The 18,176-nt window shown below is 39.5% G+C and overlaps 1 protein-coding gene across 6 annotated transcripts in view; it reads left to right on the plus strand.

Annotated features, from left to right (window-relative positions):
- The window catches only part of ADD3 (adducin 3), a 91,822-nt gene that overhangs the window by 70,631 nt on the left and 3,015 nt on the right, over window positions 1-18,176 (plus strand). For 4 of the 6 annotated variants that reach the window (XM_064431256.1, XM_064431259.1, XM_064431258.1 and 1 more), the window contains 12 exons: window positions 7,696-7,834; window positions 9,228-9,379; window positions 9,496-9,576; window positions 10,655-10,804; window positions 11,691-11,834; window positions 11,923-12,021; window positions 13,057-13,239; window positions 13,486-13,743; window positions 14,788-14,907; window positions 16,180-16,269; window positions 16,974-17,094; window positions 18,004-18,099. In XM_064431256.1, the coding sequence (XP_064287326.1) occupies window positions 7,696-7,834; window positions 9,228-9,379; window positions 9,496-9,576; window positions 10,655-10,804; window positions 11,691-11,834; window positions 11,923-12,021; window positions 13,057-13,239; window positions 13,486-13,743; window positions 14,788-14,907; window positions 16,180-16,269; window positions 16,974-17,094; window positions 18,004-18,099 (1,633 nt within the window). Of the gene's footprint in view, window positions 1-3,084; window positions 3,239-7,695; window positions 7,835-9,227; window positions 9,380-9,495; window positions 9,577-10,654; window positions 10,805-11,690; window positions 11,835-11,922; window positions 12,022-13,056; window positions 13,240-13,485; window positions 13,744-14,787; window positions 14,908-16,179; window positions 16,270-16,973; window positions 17,095-18,003; window positions 18,100-18,176 lie in introns of those variants that run through there. The other 2 variants (XM_064431261.1, XM_064431260.1) reach the window with 2 other exon arrangements.

The following is an 18,176-nucleotide window of genomic DNA, read 5'->3' on the forward strand; positions in this document are numbered from 1 at the left end:
CAGAAGTACTGCTGGCCAATCTTAGCACAAAGCCATTTAGGTTTATTTTAGTAACATCTTCAGTTTCAGAGGATTCAGGTAGCATGTTATTTTTAAAGAAAGGTAGGACATTCATGCAGTGCACTAGTTTTATTGCTTATTGGGCCCAAGATACTTGCCCTGTAATATATCCAGAATCTGAAAAGATGGGTTGGTTGTTTTGGGGTTTTTTATATTTTCCAACTTAACTCTGCAATTAAAGACAGTTTTGTCTGTATGCTAAACAGTCATATGTTGCTTGTTACACAGAGTTACTGTGTTTTTCACAGACCAAAAATATATTTGCTGTACCATCAAACTCCTTACTTTACTTATGGTATACAAGTCCTTCTGGCCTTTATTTCCTCCTAGCATTTTTCTGGTGTTGTCACCATAGCAACCAGAAACTCTTAAAACACTTTTTTAAAAAAGGGCAGTGGTTGTGCAGCTATGGTGTGTATGAAAACTGAACAGCCAGTTCAGCACTGAGGAGCTGAGTGAGCATACAGATACAGATGGGGAGAAGACCCCCACAGCCATGGTGAAGCAGGGAAGGAGGTGTTGGATGTTTGCAGCAGTGTCACACTGCTTCCAGTGCAGTGACACCATGTGAAACTATTATCCACTTAGCAGAAAAGCTAACTACAGGCTTCAGCTAGCAGGATAATATGTGTGTGTACATATATATATATTATATATTTCATTCTTTTTACTAATATAAGAAGTTGTGTTTGAAGCAATGAGCTGAACAGCTGTTTCATGTAAACATAAAAATGCATGGTTATTGGAATTTAAGTGTGCAGTTTCTGTTTTTAATTTACCAGTGAAGTTTTGTGTGGCTTCTTGAGACCCATTGGAAGTGCACTGACTATTTTTACATACAAAATACAGCTATTTGGAGCTGGTTTGTTTTTTTTTTTGGTTTTTTGGGTATTTTCGTTTGGTTTTTTTTAAGCTGAGCTCTGTGTTGACAGGATCCCATCAGGCTTTACTTTAATTTTGTGCTGGATCTAGAGAGTGTCTACCAACCCACCGTGACTCTGCAGGGAATTCAGGGCCACTCTGGCTTAGTACTGCCATTGCAGGAAGGCTCAGGTGAAACTATCCAGACTGAACAATTTTGGTAGGTTGTACTGAGGTTAAAAATGTACTTCTCTACTGTGCCTCCCTTCCTGCCTTGCACATGCACACACCCCCCTGCCTCCCACACTAGTCGGTCTTGCCCAAAAAAAAGTGGGGAGATAACTATACAGCTTAGCAACTCTTCTATTCAGAGGTCTGCCTTAGCATGCAGCATGCAGGCAGATTTTTCTCCTCAAAAACAAGCAATCCCACCCACACTTGAATTTTTTTTCCTGGATATGTTATTTTCAAACCATCAGGACAGAGATGAAGGATGACTTAATTTATTTTTTCCCCAGCTTTTGCAGTTGTTTAGTTTACTTTATTTTGTATTGAGTGAGCATCCAGTATTTTTGCAATACCACTCCCTTTTGGGGCAGTTTATTTTCTTAAAAATATCAAAGTCCTTTCAGTTCCTCATATGTTTTGGCTTTTACTGCTCTTTTCTCAGAAGTTCAAAAGTCTTTCACATCCTTCAGAAGCCTCACCCTTTGGCCACAAAGGACTCACAACCTTTTGCATCACCTGAGGACCTCCTCACTGGGCAGTCCTCTCACCCTGCAGCTCCCTGCTCTGGCTTTTGTCTTCTCTGACATCTTCCCAATATCCTGCTGGGAAGTCCTGACTCTCCTCCCACTGCAATAGCTTATTTAGTTGCATGCTTTCGTCATACAACCTGTGCAGCATTTTGTTCATCCAGAGGCAAGGGCCTCAACTTGTCACATCATTGGAGACATAGTACAAAATGTCCCTTAAAGATCCCCTGTGCACTGTGACAGCATTTTAAGTGAGAGGGAGTTTGTGGTCAGGGTAACATTGTCTCAAATCAAGGGCATCCTCTAGACCTCTGTGAGGACCCAAGAAATCCCCCTGCCCAGTCATTCATTTCTGTTGCTGTGATGAGCACTGTAAATTCACACCAAAGTCCTCCACCACAAGTGCACATCGTGAGAATTTCCCTTCTTTCTCACTATAAAACTGGGTTCCCTTCACTCCACTCTGTTTCCATATTGATCCTTTCCACTTAGTTTGAACTGTGTTTTTTTCTCATTAGATATAAATACCACCAGATACATGTTGAACGATACCTGGAAAACCTTGGAAAGCCTTTACTGGTGACTTTTCTCCTTGGCTGCAGGAGCATGTGCATCCAGAACACCCTGCAAGAGCTCTGCCATCCCTCCTAGAGCATCCTCTCCATATGTGCTCCCACCCTTCCAAGTCCCTCACATACTGAAAAACCCAGTTAATTATGCTCAGAAATGCGTGAGACCCCTGACAAGCTGAAATTTGATTTTGTCTAGCATTGTACATTCCATTTACATTCATTACATTTCATTTACATTCCATTTAGCAGGATGTATGGTATGGCTTCACTCCACGAGAGAACACGAGGGAGGGACCCAGACCCCCATGCAGAGCAGCAGTTGTGTGAGTGGCTGGCTCAGGGCTGCTGGGGATGGGCTTGGCAAAGGAGCTCAGTGCTTCAGGTTTGGCTGTAATCATGGGGTATCTCTGGGCTGCTTATCACAGGACTGATAAGCAGAGTGAACACTGCTGCAGCTCATGGAGGAAAACCAGTGTGCACCAGGTTAGAGGAGCCGGAAAAACTGGCACAGGCTGAGCTCTGTGTGGAGAACGCCGTGCTGTCAGCCCAGGCACTAAATCCAGCCCAGGTACCCTCACCTTCAGTGCAAGTGAAGAGATTATTATAACTTCAGCTAATTCCCCGTACTTACTACCCAGCCTACTTCTTTTTGTCTCAACACAGAAGCCCCATCCCCCTTGTTCTCTTTCATAGCATTGACAAACACTTTTTGTGACTCTTATCTTCTCCCCGCCAGCCTTCGCTCCCTGGCGGTTTTTTTGTGGCCAGCTCCACCCTTTTCCACTGAGGGCACTGGCTGTTTGTATCTAAACTTCAGTCTTGAAAGAGCCTCTCAGGAGCCGTGCTGGCTGTGTCAGTGAAGGTCTTCCTCTCCTGTGTTTACAGCACAGGAACCAAAATTAACGTCTCTTCACTCTCGAGGACAAAATACCAGTTAAGTTTTGAAGGTTTTCTTCAGTGGTGGAGATTTGGCTGAGAGACTCTGTATAGGTATGTTTAGATAAGTTGAGTTATGCCCTTTTTAAAAATGGATTTAAGATATTAGAAACTCTGATCAAAATGGGCAAAAGTGAAAATGGTTGAATGTATTTTTGTATCATTTCACAGGTTTTGGGTCTAACAGCAGTGCTTTTTTAGCTATTTTTCTGTAGAATGATGTGAAACTGTTTAGTCCTTACTGTTATTAGTCCTAATGTGAGCACGTGCTTTCCCCTCTTAATGGTTTGCAGTGGTGTGGAGTACTTCTAGATGACTTGTATACCATTATTATTTGCTTATTATTTTATTTCTACTTCTTTTTATTGGATACATGTAGAAATCAGTGGTCAACAAAAAAGAAACAGCATAGATAGTCAAAATACTTATAAGCCTTTGTAGTTCTTAACAACCTTAGAGAGCTGCCTAGCAAGATGAAGAGACTAATACCAAGGTTTTTATTCTGCACTATGTATATGTGTATCCATGTAAAATAGGTTATTCTAGCAAGTTGATTATTCTAGTTCTTCCTGCAGATATTGACTGAAAAATACTAGTTGTCAACTGGTACATGCAAATGTTGCTTTGATTCTTAAAAGCCCAAATTTACACTGTCAGCTCACAGTTAGACTGTACTTCTGAAAGAAAATGGAAGTAAATGAGTCAGAACTGAGCTTGTTAACTTCACCCTTGACTTTCAGAGAACTTTTGCAGATCTGAGTTGAAAGATTTTTCCATCTAAACTGCCTGAATCTATGATGTGTATTTGGAAGATGATTACAAATAGTTCTGGAGAAGTAATTTTATGATATTAGAAAGACCTTGACCTAATCATCCTACTAATGACTCCATCAAGAAAAGCTGTGTGTGTTCTGCAGGCTGTGCAGAAATTGTGAGGCTGTCTAAGCTGGCGTAAAAAAGCTGACTACAGTTTTAGAAAGAGTGAAATTCTGGAAACAGTTTTAGGAACAGGCTGAGCTGCCCTGTTCATTTTTACTGTTGAGTACTGGGGAAATCCATGTCTCAGAGCAAGCTGGTGGAGTGGCACTCAGAAGGTGGGTGAGGGGGAAGCAGAGCAGCAGCCTGCATTCTACCAAGGTCAGCCTACTCACTTGAGTGTCTAAAATAAAAGCCCTACTCAGCATCCTCCTGGCTGTGCACCTTGTGTGAAATGTCACTGTGCCTCCTTCCCAGTAGCTGTCACAGGCCCAGTTCTCATACCATGGGATATTTCCTATCAGACCTTCAGTCTGATGCTGTTTGTGCTGTTTCAGCACAAACAAGGGGGACACAGGTGCTTGGCTGGGCAGGTGAGGTCCCTAAAGACAGAAGGATGCTTGTGCAAACAGGAAATGATTCCCATCTGTGGAGGGGTGGGTTAGCCAGGCTACATCCTCGCTGTGTGCAGGCACAGGCAGGTGTCCAGCTGTGTCGAGTCCAGCTGTGTTGACAGGATCACGGGCAGCCAAGAAGTGCTGTGCTGCTCACTGTGGGATTTGTACCCCACTGTAGAAAGTCACTGCTCTTGGTGTCTCATGTCTAAAGTTGTCATGGTTTCAAACAAACAAACAAACAATGTACATGTACCCAAAGAGCCTACTAAATCCCGAAACTTTCTCTTGATTGAGCAATGCTGAGCATACAGCTAACATAATTTTTCATTCATCTGACAGTACAGTTTTTGCTTTGTCAGCATTTCTTATCAAATACTACATCTGAAATTACCGTTCTACTTGAAAAATATCTGCTTTGTGCTGGAGCAGCATGTTTGTCACCTCTTTGAAAGCATCTCTCTCCAGTATGACTTACTTGTATGACTTTTGCTTGATCATTTGTGGGCAGCGTAATGCCACACGTATATAAATATATTACAATCTCATGAATTAAAGCAAAACCAAACCATTTGGTCTCCAGGCCCTAGTTAGGTTTTTAGAAGCAGGCTCCTGCTGCCCTGGTCAGATCCCAGAATCAGAGCCCTGCAAGCTTGTGGTTTTACAGAAATCAGTCTTGTACAGTGAAATAAATACCCAATAAATATCATTCATTTAATGAATCTTATTAAAGGTAAATTGTTGACCACAAGAACATGGTGCACTTCATAGAAGCCCACTGGGACGACCAGAAATGGAGGAAGGTTGTGTTAGCACGTGTGGGGTGGTTACCTAAGGATATGCAGCTCCAAGTTTCAGAGGTCTGTAGTGAAATATTCATAGATAGCCATGTGGCAGTCTGCAGGCTGCTAGAAAACATCATTATGCACTGGCATGTGGATAAATTGCATACCTGATTTTATGCACTTCATCCATATTCTCACCTGCTTTACTGCTCATTCCAAACCTCCACATTTCCTACTTTCCTGGCTCTTACCTATCTTCTCTTATTTCTAAAACTGTTTTTAAGGGAAGCTGCTTGTTTGGTTTAACAGAGCTGTTGATACAACACTAAATCCTCATTTCTAGTAGTCTCAGCAAATGTGTAACACACTACTGTTAGCATTAAGGTGCAAAATTAAGCTCAGAAGAAGGAAACTAACATGATCAAAAAGCAGAAGAATTAAAAATACAATATGCAATAAACTAAAAAATCTTTCTTTCAAAAATTTCCCAAAATATATTACATTACCTTTTTTTTCTGCTATGGAAGTAACATTACTTGTACAGGTTTAAAAAACCTCCAGAAGTCTGAATATGACAAATAAGAGTTTACTATTAATGTTTTTGCAGATCTTTTTTATAGTCCTTGTTGGGTTGAAGGACCAATAATTTAATATACTGCAGAGAAGTGGGCAGCCTGGTCCAGCACTCTGCTACCCTTGACCTAAAGCTCTTCCTCCTGTTGAGCTGGAACTTCGCACGTTTCAGTTTGTGGCCATTGCTCCCTGTCCTCCACTTCTTCTCCCCCAGTTAGGTTTTTTCCTCTCTCAGTTCTGTGCTTTTTCTTTCCTTTTCCTCATCTGCTTCTTTCTCCTGCTACATAGACCTTACCAACAGCAGCCACAAAAGAGAAAAATCTGACTTTGCCTATGCATCTTCAGGCTGGCGAGAGGTTCTTCAGCTGTTGGGAGATGCCACGTGAATATTCTGGTCTACACTGAGAGATCTGTGCAGCAGATCCATCAGAGTCAGTCAGGGGAAATTTTTAGAGGACTTAGGGAGATCTGGCAAGTCTCAGGTACAAACATGATCCTGACAAAATTATTCTAAGGAGAGCACTGATATCTGAAAAGTTGCTAATTAGTAGTCATGGAGACTCATCTGTCCAGCTGAGGAGGCTGTATCAAGTAGAATCTTGAGGATTTCTTTGTGGGGTTCAGTAGCACTCTCTCTTACTAATCAAAACCTGTTGGTGAACAGACCCAAGGGATTGGTGGATTTTGCCCAACAGAGTGGGTGTTTTGAAGGACTGAATTAAAATTCAGTGAAGAAATTACATTTGTCATACAGAACTGTTTTCTTTCTTTAATTGAGAGCAAGTGCTCTGCCAAGGAAGGCAAACTGAAAGGAGCAATTACTTACAGGGAATAGTCTGGAGTTATAATAGGAGCCAGCTGCGTGGTAAAGACACCAAATGTCTTTTTGGAAGGAACCAGGAGGAGTGTTCACAATCCACCTCAGCTCGTGTTGTGTGCAGCTTTGGGTACTGCAAGTTTGGGGAAAAGCTGCAAGATGCTGCCAAGAAGTAATGAGAGGGCTAGAAAATGTAACCTATAAGTTTGAAGGAGCAGAATTTATTTAGTCTAGGAATGTCAGTACTGCAGTGGTCCTAGGACAGGGGTTTATTGTAGATAGGGAATAATCTGTTTATCATCTCAAAGGAACAGGCTTTGTCCACAGTGCATAGTATATTAAATTTGATACCATGAAAACTTTTTCATTATATGTTCTGCAAGAGTTTATCTCTTGGGCTTGCAGTCACTTTATTCAGAAAAAGAAGGAAGGGTTTTTTCCCTTTGGGGAAGGAAAGAAATAGAGAGGAGATAGCATTTCTTCTAGTTTTTGCATGTCTGTGATATTATTTGAGCATGGATGAGCTCCAGTTTTCCAGTTGTTTATAACTTTATCAAACTTGAATGGGTTTTCAGAGGGATTACATTATTTAAAAAATATCCAGCACAGAAAGCAACACATCCTGATAAAATTTCAAGTATCTCTTCCAAAATATGGACAACACTTTAATTACTGATAAAAATGGGTTTAATAATTTTTTAAAGATACATTTTATATTGTTTTGTACTGTGAAATAGTAAATCCTCTGTGACCAAACTCCTCCTTTCTGCCCCCTAAATTGCCAGTACCTAGCATACAAAGTTTAGGTCAGATGATTAAGTCTGACAAAGTTAGAACAGCTAAAAACAAAGTCTATGGGGAAGTTTCATGTAACATTAATAAGAGGTAAAACTACCAGCCCCACCTATAATAGAAATAAGATTATCAAGGCCGGGTTTCCTTGATGTTTCTCAAATGTTTCTACAGGCTTTTAGAGAAGATCTGGAATGCCTTATTCAGGAACAGATGAAGAAGGGCAATAACCCCACTGGACTGCTTGCATTACAGCAGATTGCTGAGTACATTACAGCGAGCACTTTTACAGGTTTTTCTTCAACTCCACTCAGTAAGTGAATTATACATAAACTGCTCTCTTTTTTTTTTTTTTAATTATTACCAGGGCTTAGGAATGCTGGGATCTCCTCTTTCCTTGGATAAAAATTCTGTCAGAGCTTGCTTCAGCTGTGAAGTAGTGCAGATGGCGGCCTTAACTTGCCTTTTTAGGCTTCATTCTCTCAAATTCTTTGACTTGTATAATGATATCCAAAATGGTTGGAATCCTCAAACTCAGTCATTCTGTAATTTATTAATAAAAGTTGAACTGACATAGGGAACAAAATGTTGTGTTCTGTTACTATTAGGAGTTTAACATAAATATGAACTGAAATGTGAAATAGAAATACATTACCATTTAGTTTCTTTATTTTTCTACTCTTGCATATAGATTGTTACTAAAAAAAACCCCAAGAACTCTGAGGTGGGGAGAATCCCCTGGCAAACTGAATTATCAGATAAACAGCTCCCACAGTTAAGAACAGCTTCTAGTCTGCACTCTACTTGTAAAGATGTCACTGGGATCTCGCAGTTAACACCCAAGTTCTTTCCAAGTCATGAAGCACTGAGACATTCAAGTCAGTTTAAGTTCTGTGGGTGGACATCATATGGGAGCTTACAAGCCTGAAGTACAGTGGCAGCTGTCAGCATTCATCATCTTTGGAGATTTGGTCCCAAAATGGTACTTCAGGGTTTATTTAACAAAATGAGTGGAAGAGAACAGAGAGCCCAAATAACCTCGTATGCCCATCTCTGGTTGGTTGCTGAGACTCTGTGTCCCACTGTTGTCTCTGCTGTGTTTGCTAGGGACAATGGGGACAGATCTCAAAGTACACACTCCTTTTGTTAAAAACCAAAGTGACTTTTACCTCTTTTGGTCTTAACTTTCCCTCTAAACAAAGGTTGTGGGCTCTCAGAAGGCTGTCATGCATTCATGAGAGAGACCAGGGGTATGTTCGTGTAGTCACAAGTCAAAGACAGAAACTGATTTCTCTGTTAAGAGGTGATACCTTCTATCTAAGGGTTTGAGAACTCTTGCACTAATCCTAATTTCTTCATTAGGGCTGAATTGAAGTGCTGAGAATGAGATATCTTTTTAAATTAGTTTCGCTGGTGTCAGAAGCTGGTGTCATCCCATCTACAAGGGATGTCTTCTCCTGTAACAAAAAACCTCAAAGTAACATATAAAAATACTTCATTAGTGACAAATGTCTTAGAGCACAGTTCCAGTCCCATGTAGGTTATTGATTCAGGAGTCAGCTCAGGAAAGCCTTTATTCAGTCCCATAAATGCTAGTACTGCTTTGCTAACTATTTGCTAACCACACTGCATCTGGAAGATCGTGGCATAGCTGGAAATATGTTTAACTGTCTAACTGGCCATAATTTATTTTTGTCTTTTTTCAGGCCATGGAATGATTACACCCATCAATGACCTACCTGGGGTAGATACCTCCTCGTTTGTTAAGGGAGAAAAACTCACTCGTTGCAAGTTAGCCAGTTTATACAGATTGGCTGACTTGTTTGGGTGGGCACATTTGCCAAATACCTATATCACAGTAAGTATTTTAGAGAAAAAAAAAACTTGCTTAGAAACTCACCTATTCATTCAAATTATTTTTCCCACTGATTAATGTAAATTAGATCAGTAATCCATTTCCTGTCTCCTTTGCAGGTAAGAGTAAGCAAAGAACACGACCACATTCTAATTATTCCAAGAGGGCTGTCCTTTTCTGAAGCTTCAGCTTCTAATTTGGTATGTGATTCACCTGCTGTAATAACCAACAAGGTTCATCCTGTTTTCTAAAATACTTCTGTGGCTGCTTAAATGGACTTCTGTAATTATGCTGTTGTTTGGGGTTTTTTAATATTTACCCACCAGATGAAAAGCTGATTAACTGCTTAGATGGTAGCAGCCTTTGTTGCCAGTATTTCTTCTTGGGTTTAGTTTTACTTTTTGTTTCTTTGTCTCCAGCTTCCATGTGGAGCAGGAAAGTTTTGTGTTCCTGTCTGATGAAGCTCACCCTAACCTCAGTGTAGCCTCTTATAACCTGAGAGTGTGGCAACACATGTGAAATGACTCTGTAGGAGTAGTGTTATCAGAATCACCTCTTACCTTCAGAAGTGAGGAGATAAAGTCAAATAACCTTCCCCAGGCCCAGCAAATGAGCTGGGTGAAGTTACAGGCTGGTATTTAGGCAGTGGTAGCTGCTAAATCACACATCTTTTGGTGTAGAACCTGCCATATGCTCTTCATGTCAGTGCCTATCTGTAAAGAAGCTGCCTCAAGGTGAAAGGGGTACCAAAATGAGACTGATACTATTACACAGCAAACACAAAACCAAAATACCGTGACACATAACCCTGCTGTAGTTTTTTGTTGATCCAGGAATTACTATTTTAATAATTCCAATTACTATTTTAGTAATTCAAATTAATTTGAAAATTCCTTGTGCATTGAATATTCTTACTAGAAATTTCTCAGGCTCTGAGTTACCTTCATATTTAAAATGTAGGAAATGTTAATGGAATGCATTTTTGAAAGTCAGAAATAAGGAAAGGTCAACCTGACTGAAGTAGAATATATGTTGTATCAGGGTCTAATCCTTACTTCTTCCATGACTGAACTACCAACAGCTGTCAAGGGTTATCAAGTACAAGCAGGGTGGTTTATTGACACACACATTCATGGCTGCTCTCCTACCTTTTTTGTGCTCTGAGCCTTGAACATGTGCAAGGAAATTTGGTGCTAAATACGAAAGGAAGACTATTTTATAGATAACTGGAGTTGTCACAACCTTTCTGAGTGTCATTTCTCTGTTTGCCTTTTTCAGGTTAAGGTGAACATCCTAGGAGATGTAGTGGACCAGGGGAGCACAGCTCTCAGTATTGACAGTGTGGGCTTCAGTCCACACGTGGCCATCTACTCCACCCGCCCCGACGTCAGATGTGTCATACACATCCACACCCCTGCCACAGCTGCTGTAAGTCTTCCTCTGGCACAGACTGAAGGAAAACAGCTTTACCTTATGAACTTAGGGCGTATTTCTCCTCACAGCAGTTTAATTTTTGGTTTATTATCAACTCTGCACTGCTAAATAAAAGTGTGAGAGAGGACTGGGCCACCACAGTGGAATGGCATCAGAATAAACTGATGCTCAGAGATTATTTTACCAAGGCTGAGGAGGTTGTAAAGCAAATATTAAAAAGGTAAAGCAAATAATTTACACAGGCTTCATTTATAGTATCCTAGATAATATAATATGCTGTATAAATAATCTTCATTTGCATTATGCAGCTCCATTTTTTAATGGTTTGATTAGTTGTTACACTCAGTTTGGATTTACCTCGGTATTCAAATGTTATAGTTAACATAAACTTTAAATGGTCTGGATAATAATGATAAAAATGTAAGGAGACCTGAAAGAATTGGTTTAAAATAACTAAATTCTTATTTATTTTATCTAGAAATGCATATGCATATATATATATATATATATATATATATACATGTATATATATACATTCCTTGGCTACAGACAAAATATAAAAGAATGAATAATTTCTTTTCTGCTAGCTTTTTGAAGTAATAAATGTGAGAAAGAAGGATAAGCCATTAAGTAAGCTGAGAATTAAACATGAATAAAATTCACAAAAGTTTCCTCCGATAAATATGTCCCTACACTGGGTAGCAGCACCTCTGTCACCCTATTGCAAATCAGACTGGTGGGGGGGTTGTTTCTAAGCTCTCCCTGTGGAGTTTGTCTCTCTTCTACCAAAGTACACCCTGCTAAGGCTTGGGTGGTTGAGATGTGAGATTTAAGATTTCCATTTTTCCCTAGTTACCAGCATTCCATTTTCATGAAATAGGTTTCTTCTATGAAGTGTGGCATCCTTCCCATATCACAAGAGGCTCTGATTCTGGGAGATGTTGCTTATTACAACTACCAGGGATCTCTTGATGAACAGGAAGAGAGAATTCAGCTTCAAAAAGTTCTTGGACCCAGTTGCAAGGTATTCAACCTCATTTATGGTCTTCATAAACAATTTTCATGTCCTGCTCCAGTTTCTACCATTTAACATTAGTGTCTTCATTTACTAGGTATTAGTTTTGAGAAACCATGGTGTGGTAACACTAGGAGAGACACTGGAAGAAGCATTCCACTATATTTTCAATGTGCAACTGGCCTGTGAAACTCAGGTGAGAGACAATTTATCTGTGTTTCATTTCAAACATTTGTGCTGCAGAGTTACAGATTGTACCCCAGATGGGAAGACCTCAGATCACACAGTTTTGGAGTTGTGGAATCCAGTAATCCTGTATACCTGGTCAAAGAGAGTCTGGAGTGATCAGGGAATCACTGAGGGAATGTCACAAATACTCACTCTAGGAACATTGACACAGTCTCAGTGGTGTTACACTCCAAAGGGTACAGGAGGTTTTGTTCCATGCTGTGCAGAGTGAGCCTCATGCAGGGAATCTGTCAGATGATAGATTTGCTGGTACTCACTGCATGGGGAAGTGTGACTTAAGATCTCTTGAGAGCCAGCTCCTTTACTGAAGCTGAATGTTGTGACAAGAAAAGCTTCTCTCTGTGATCTCAGATTTGTGAAGCCAAATTAAAAGAAGGTCTTTAGAGCAATGGTAGTGGGTGGCATATTTAAAAATAACTTGAATCACAAATTCACTGTTTCCATTCCATCTAACTTTAGCCACCTGGTTAGGTATCCAGATGTTACCTGTAACATGTGAAGAGAGACCACTGAAAATGTTCTCACCTTTCCTAAGTTTTGAGCCCGTCCCCAGAAACTTCATCACATTGTTCTTGTTCCCCAGTGATCCTGTCCTCCCAAAGAGGCATTTGGATGTGCAAATGGCAGGCTCCCATTCCTTTCCTTCCTTGCCCTACCATTCCTTTGAGTTCAGACACTCTTTCATTTTGAAACTACAAGAAAAATGAAAGTTTTTTAATCTTGTGATGCAGAAAGATGTTTTTAAGGTACTCTGAAAGCAAGTGTTTCAATCTACTCCTTTTGAAGTGCAATTAATTGCAGATTATATAATACTTTCTGTAGCAGTCACTTGCTATGTATTTTAATACATTTTTTGGACAGTAGAAAACTAGCTTGAGAAGTAACCACAGCATGCATTTAAGCAACCTCCTACTGCAAATTCAGAAAAGCAGAGCATACAAAAGCTTTTTCACAAATGAAATGTACTCCCTGCTGTCTCTAGGTACATGCACTAGCTGGAGCAGGTGGGATAGACAATCTCCTACTACTGGATCTGCAGAAGTTCAAGCCTTCCACACACGCCGTGGCAGCAATGGGAGGAGGTGGAGTTAATATGGCTTCACAACAAAAATGGAAAGTTGGGGAGCAAGAATTTGAAGCACTCATGAGGATGCTGGACAACCTGGTGAGAGCACATTGCTGGTGATATCTATGTAGTCCTGTAAGGTTTTGAGTGTATGATTAACTTTTGTAAAGCAAACAATTCTTTAGTCATACTGTTTCTGACAGCAGTAGTCTGTCTTAAAAAGAATTTATAATGCTTTGAGCTTCAATTTTGTCCCACTATCTTACAAATGTATAGCAACTTAATAGTGAAAAATCTTAATTTTAATTTTTTTAAACATTTTTTTCTTTCTTTCCTCCTCCACAGGGATACAGAACTGGCTATGCCTATAGGCAACCATTAGTCAGGGAAAAACCCAGACATAAGAGTGATGTTGAGATCCCAGCCACTGTGACTGCCTTTTCCTTTGAAGATGATACAGTCCCACTTTCCCCCCTGAAATTCCTTGCACAGAGGCAACAGAGAGAGAAGACAAGATGGCTGAACTCTCCAAACACATACTTGAAAGTTAATGTGCCTGAGGAGTCCTGGAATGGGGAAACCAGTCCCAGGACTAAGATCACGGTAGGTTGAGATGTTGGACAGTCACTTTGGTTTTGCCCTATTTGAAAGTAAGTTATGCACAGTTTATATGAGGAAATCTTGAATAGGACTAACAAATAAGTTTATTGAGCAATTTAAATTGGCTTTTCAGAGCCTTAATGACATTGGTACTAAGGGTCTCCTCCCTTTGAGGAGACAGGGGTTGACTGTAAGAGTAACACTTTATGATAAAATTTAACAATGATTTCGCAGTTCTTTTTATTCCTGAAATAGAAAACAGTTTTTCTACCACTTCTTCTTATGCTATTAGTTATCCACTAAATATAGTAAGGCTTTAAGTCAGCCGTGGGTTGTTCTTCTTTCACATGAGGGAGACACAAGCTCTAATTCATCTCTTGCTGTCCCCTTTCTATTTGTGAGCCTGCTGAAAACAGCTTTCAAAAGGTCTGTTCGTGCTACAGGCTTTTAACGATGATGAAGATTTCTCCCTCCTGCAGCTCAGCAAGATGCTTACACTTAGTTTCCTGCCTGCAGAGAGGTGGCCCTCGTGGGACTACAGAGCGTGTTATTGCTCTTCAGCTGCTCCCAGTACAACTATAAAAGCATCAGCTCCTCCTGCTGGCAGGCTGGCAGGTTTCTAAACTTGAGTTTGGGAATAACACCCTGCTTGAGAAGAGAAAAAAACTATAGTCAGTGTGTGGTCAGCAGAGGTGGAAGTTGGTTGCATGAACAAGGGCTCTGGATCTATGTGCCAGTTACTAGAAAGTGTGATCCTTTCTAAATTCAGCATCATTAGTACACAGCTGACACTGCATTTTTCAGGAATGTATGTCAGTATTTACAAAAAGTAGTAGTTTTCAAGGCAGCTTAAAATCCTCTTGGACAAACACATAAACCTGTAAAGGAATTGGGATTTTTTTTTTTTAGGTGTCATGTGGAATTGAAAATAAAGTCAGAAAGTGCTTTCTTGATATCTCTTCTTTGACAGTAAGAACACAGAGAATTGTTCCTTTCCATCATACTGGGTATTTTAGCTTCTATCTTTTTTTTTTCCCCCTCTTTAAGTGGATGAAAGCTGATGACTCCTCCAAGACTAGTGGAGGAACGCCAATCAAAATTGAAGATCCAAACCAATTTGTTCCTCTAAACACCAACCCAAGTGAAGTGTTGGAAAAGAGAAATAAGGTAAAATGAACCGAAAATTGTAACATTTCCAAATAAAATTATGTGTTCAAGTAATGATTCAGCAGAGAAGTAAAATAACATTTTCAAATGTTTTGATTTTATTAAGAAGGTTCTTACACTATATGTGATTTTTGGCACCAAAAACATATATTTAAATGTATGATAAACATAAAATCTGTAGAAATGTATGCAATATTTATATATTTAAATTTTGAATGCAATAGTCTGATGAAGGATGAGTGTTAACTCTGGAAATGATAGATTGGGAATGGTAGTCCCTGTTATTTAGCATTTTATTTAGTAGATAATTACATGTCAACACCAACAGAATTGCTATGCATCATCTGCAACATGATTCAATCTCAGACTCTAATCTTGTTCTGTTCTGTTAATTTGCCTAGTGCTTGTTAAGCTGGAATTTCTAAGGGCAGTAAAAAAAGAAAATGAGAGATTATTGTTGAATCTCTCTGTAAACAGAAATATCTCTCTGCTTTTCCCTTCCAGCATGAAAGACACTGATTATCAGACTGACCAAATACTCCACCCTCAGCATAACTATATTAACAGATATTCAGGACACTTTTCATTGGATTGCATATTTTTTTCTTTCTTGGAAAGCACTGTATCAGTGTCCTTGGGGACTGAAGTGGAGTTAGAAGGAGCAACTCCCTTCCTCAGAACTGGAAAGGCACCCTCTAATCATCCAGAGATTAATAATACATGTCCCAGGCAATGATTTTTAAATTCATGCATGTCACTGGCTCACAGAGAGTTTATTCCTAATTCTCTGCTATAAGATTTTTTCTATATGATCTGTATTGGTATTTATATCTTATCTGTCGATCTCTTAAGCTCTGACAATTAGAAGCTAGGGCTGTTATTTTAGGGCAAACTATAAACTATTCACAGAAGGAAAAACTTTACCCATCTGTGTGACCACAGAGTTTCCTCCAATAGCTGAACATGCATCCTTTATGATGTGGAGAGGACAGTTCAGGGGCTATTCCTGGGAGTTTTTTTCTAAATGTTGGCTTACAAAAAGTGCAAGAACTGGGACTGGGGTAAATGTTTGTGAGTATTGGAAGAGCCAAACAACATATGCTGTGTATTCAGAGGTGGAAGAAGAGTTCTTAATCTTTAGGTGCAGCAGCACACAGCTTGACTCTCCAGCCATTCACTGCTGCCTGTGTTACTGGTTTTGCAAAACTGATGGGCGTAGGGTTTGTTAAAGAGAAATATCTTTTTCTAACCTGGTTTATTTTCTTTCTATAGATAAGGGAGCAAAACCGATATGACCTAAAGACAGCAGGACCTCAGTCTCAGCTGCTCGCAGGGATTGTTGTGGATAAAAAGCCAAGTTCAGTGAGTACAACATAATTAACTAATTTGCAGATGTTCAGGTAATTTGGCTGTCTGTCTTTCAAATGTCAGCTTGGGCCATTTTCGTTCTGAATGTGTTGTTAGAACTGATTATTTTAATGCCAGTTTTAGAGGTGTGATGCACCTTATTCATGTTTCATTTTAAAGGTTTTAAAAGTTAGTTTCAAATTGCGATGTGCATGTTAAGTTTGCTGCCATTAATGTTAATGAAGTAGGATCCTTATCTAAGCTCATTTAAGTGAGAGAGGAAGAACTTTGGAATGCATGGGGCCAAAAATAGCCTTCATTAGTCTGTGGAAGTGATGCTAAAGATAACAATTGAGTCCAAGAAGTAGCTGAGTTAAAAAGGTGGGATGTGACCATGTGGAAGGCAGCCTTCATTAGAAACAGGCTTCTTATTGGGAGAGAGGGTTTCCAGTTTCTTACCTGCCCATATTAATCTTTTCTTGACTAGAATATACTTCCAAACACTATAGATATCCCTAATAAGGTTATCCAACATACTGTGGTGAATTGGAATTCTAAGTTTCCAGCTATCCAACAGTTAGTACATCTGTGTTTTAATTCTGTATTCCCTGCCAAAACTTTGTCATCAAACTGGCAAAAAAAAAAAAAAAAAACCTGAACGTTTTGCTTGTTGCTTCATATTTTTTAACTGTTAAATTCTTTGGCTTTCTCCTTCCCAGCCAATGCAGTTTGATGATGAGCACGCACCCCCAGCACCGCCCAACCCGTTCAGCCACCTCACTGAAAAGGAACTGGAAGAGTACAAGAAAACCATTGAGCGCAAGCAGCAGGGGTTGGAAGGTCAGCAGTGTGGTTTGAATTGCTGGGGTTTACATTTTAATAATCAGCTTGAAAATATCTACTGTAAAAAATGTGTACATGTTAGTTATTAGCATATACTGCTGGCAACTAGCTTAGAACGAATCATTCCTTGAGGTGGTAGAATTCTTTTGTTGAATGTGGTTCATTCTTTTATTTTAGTTAGTGCTGAAAATAAAGCAATTAAAGGTTTGCAGAGAAATGGGGTTGACAAAAACACAATTAACTGTAATGAATTTTTATGTCAGAATCATAGAATAACTTAAGGTGGAAGAATCCACAAAGGTCATCTTAAGCCAACTTCTCCTCAGAGCTGATACTAAAGTTAGATCAAGTATCTCAAGTCTATGCCAAACTGAGGAAAAGTTTACTGAGATGTTTGGCCCTGGCTTCTCTAATTTTACTTGTGTTCTCTCAGTGTGCAAGTCTCATCTACTTTCACTTTTCATATCTTCTTCCCATACTACTATTCCATAGAGAATTACTAATTTGGAGTTGATTCCAGTTTTTAACAATAACACTTACTGTGAATTCTTCTTCACTAATACTGTGTAATAAAACAACTTTGCTATATGTTGCACTCAGGATATAGTGCAATTGCTTACTGTACCAGCAGATTGTGGCAAGATAAAACCATGGGACATGCTACTTGGAATGCAGTCCTGCCACCTTTTTTAATGCTTTCTAATAAAGAACTAATATATACCAATTTTATCAGATAAAACAAATCTATAATTCTTTAGAGTTTCAACTGTGTATTGTAACTTTGTGCTGTTGTCAGCATGAGTAACACAAAGCTGTAGCAGACCTGTAAATCTTGTAGCATCAACACTGACACTCTTGCTTGATTTTCACTTTTGCTTGGCTACTAACTCACATCTTGTCCTGCAGATGCTGAACAGGAATTATTCTCAGATGACGGTTCATCTGTGTCACAAATTCAGTCACAAACTCAATCCCCGCAAAATGTCCCAGAAAGATTAGAAGGTATTCCATGCAATTTCTGTTTGATGCCAAGGGCTCCAATAACCCAAGTCCTCGACTCTTCTGCTGCATTTTTACAT

Source organism: Passer domesticus, chromosome 8 (assembly GCF_036417665.1).
Source record: "Passer domesticus isolate bPasDom1 chromosome 8, bPasDom1.hap1, whole genome shotgun sequence".
In the NCBI taxonomy this organism is placed as follows: domain Eukaryota; kingdom Metazoa; phylum Chordata; class Aves; order Passeriformes; family Passeridae; genus Passer; species Passer domesticus.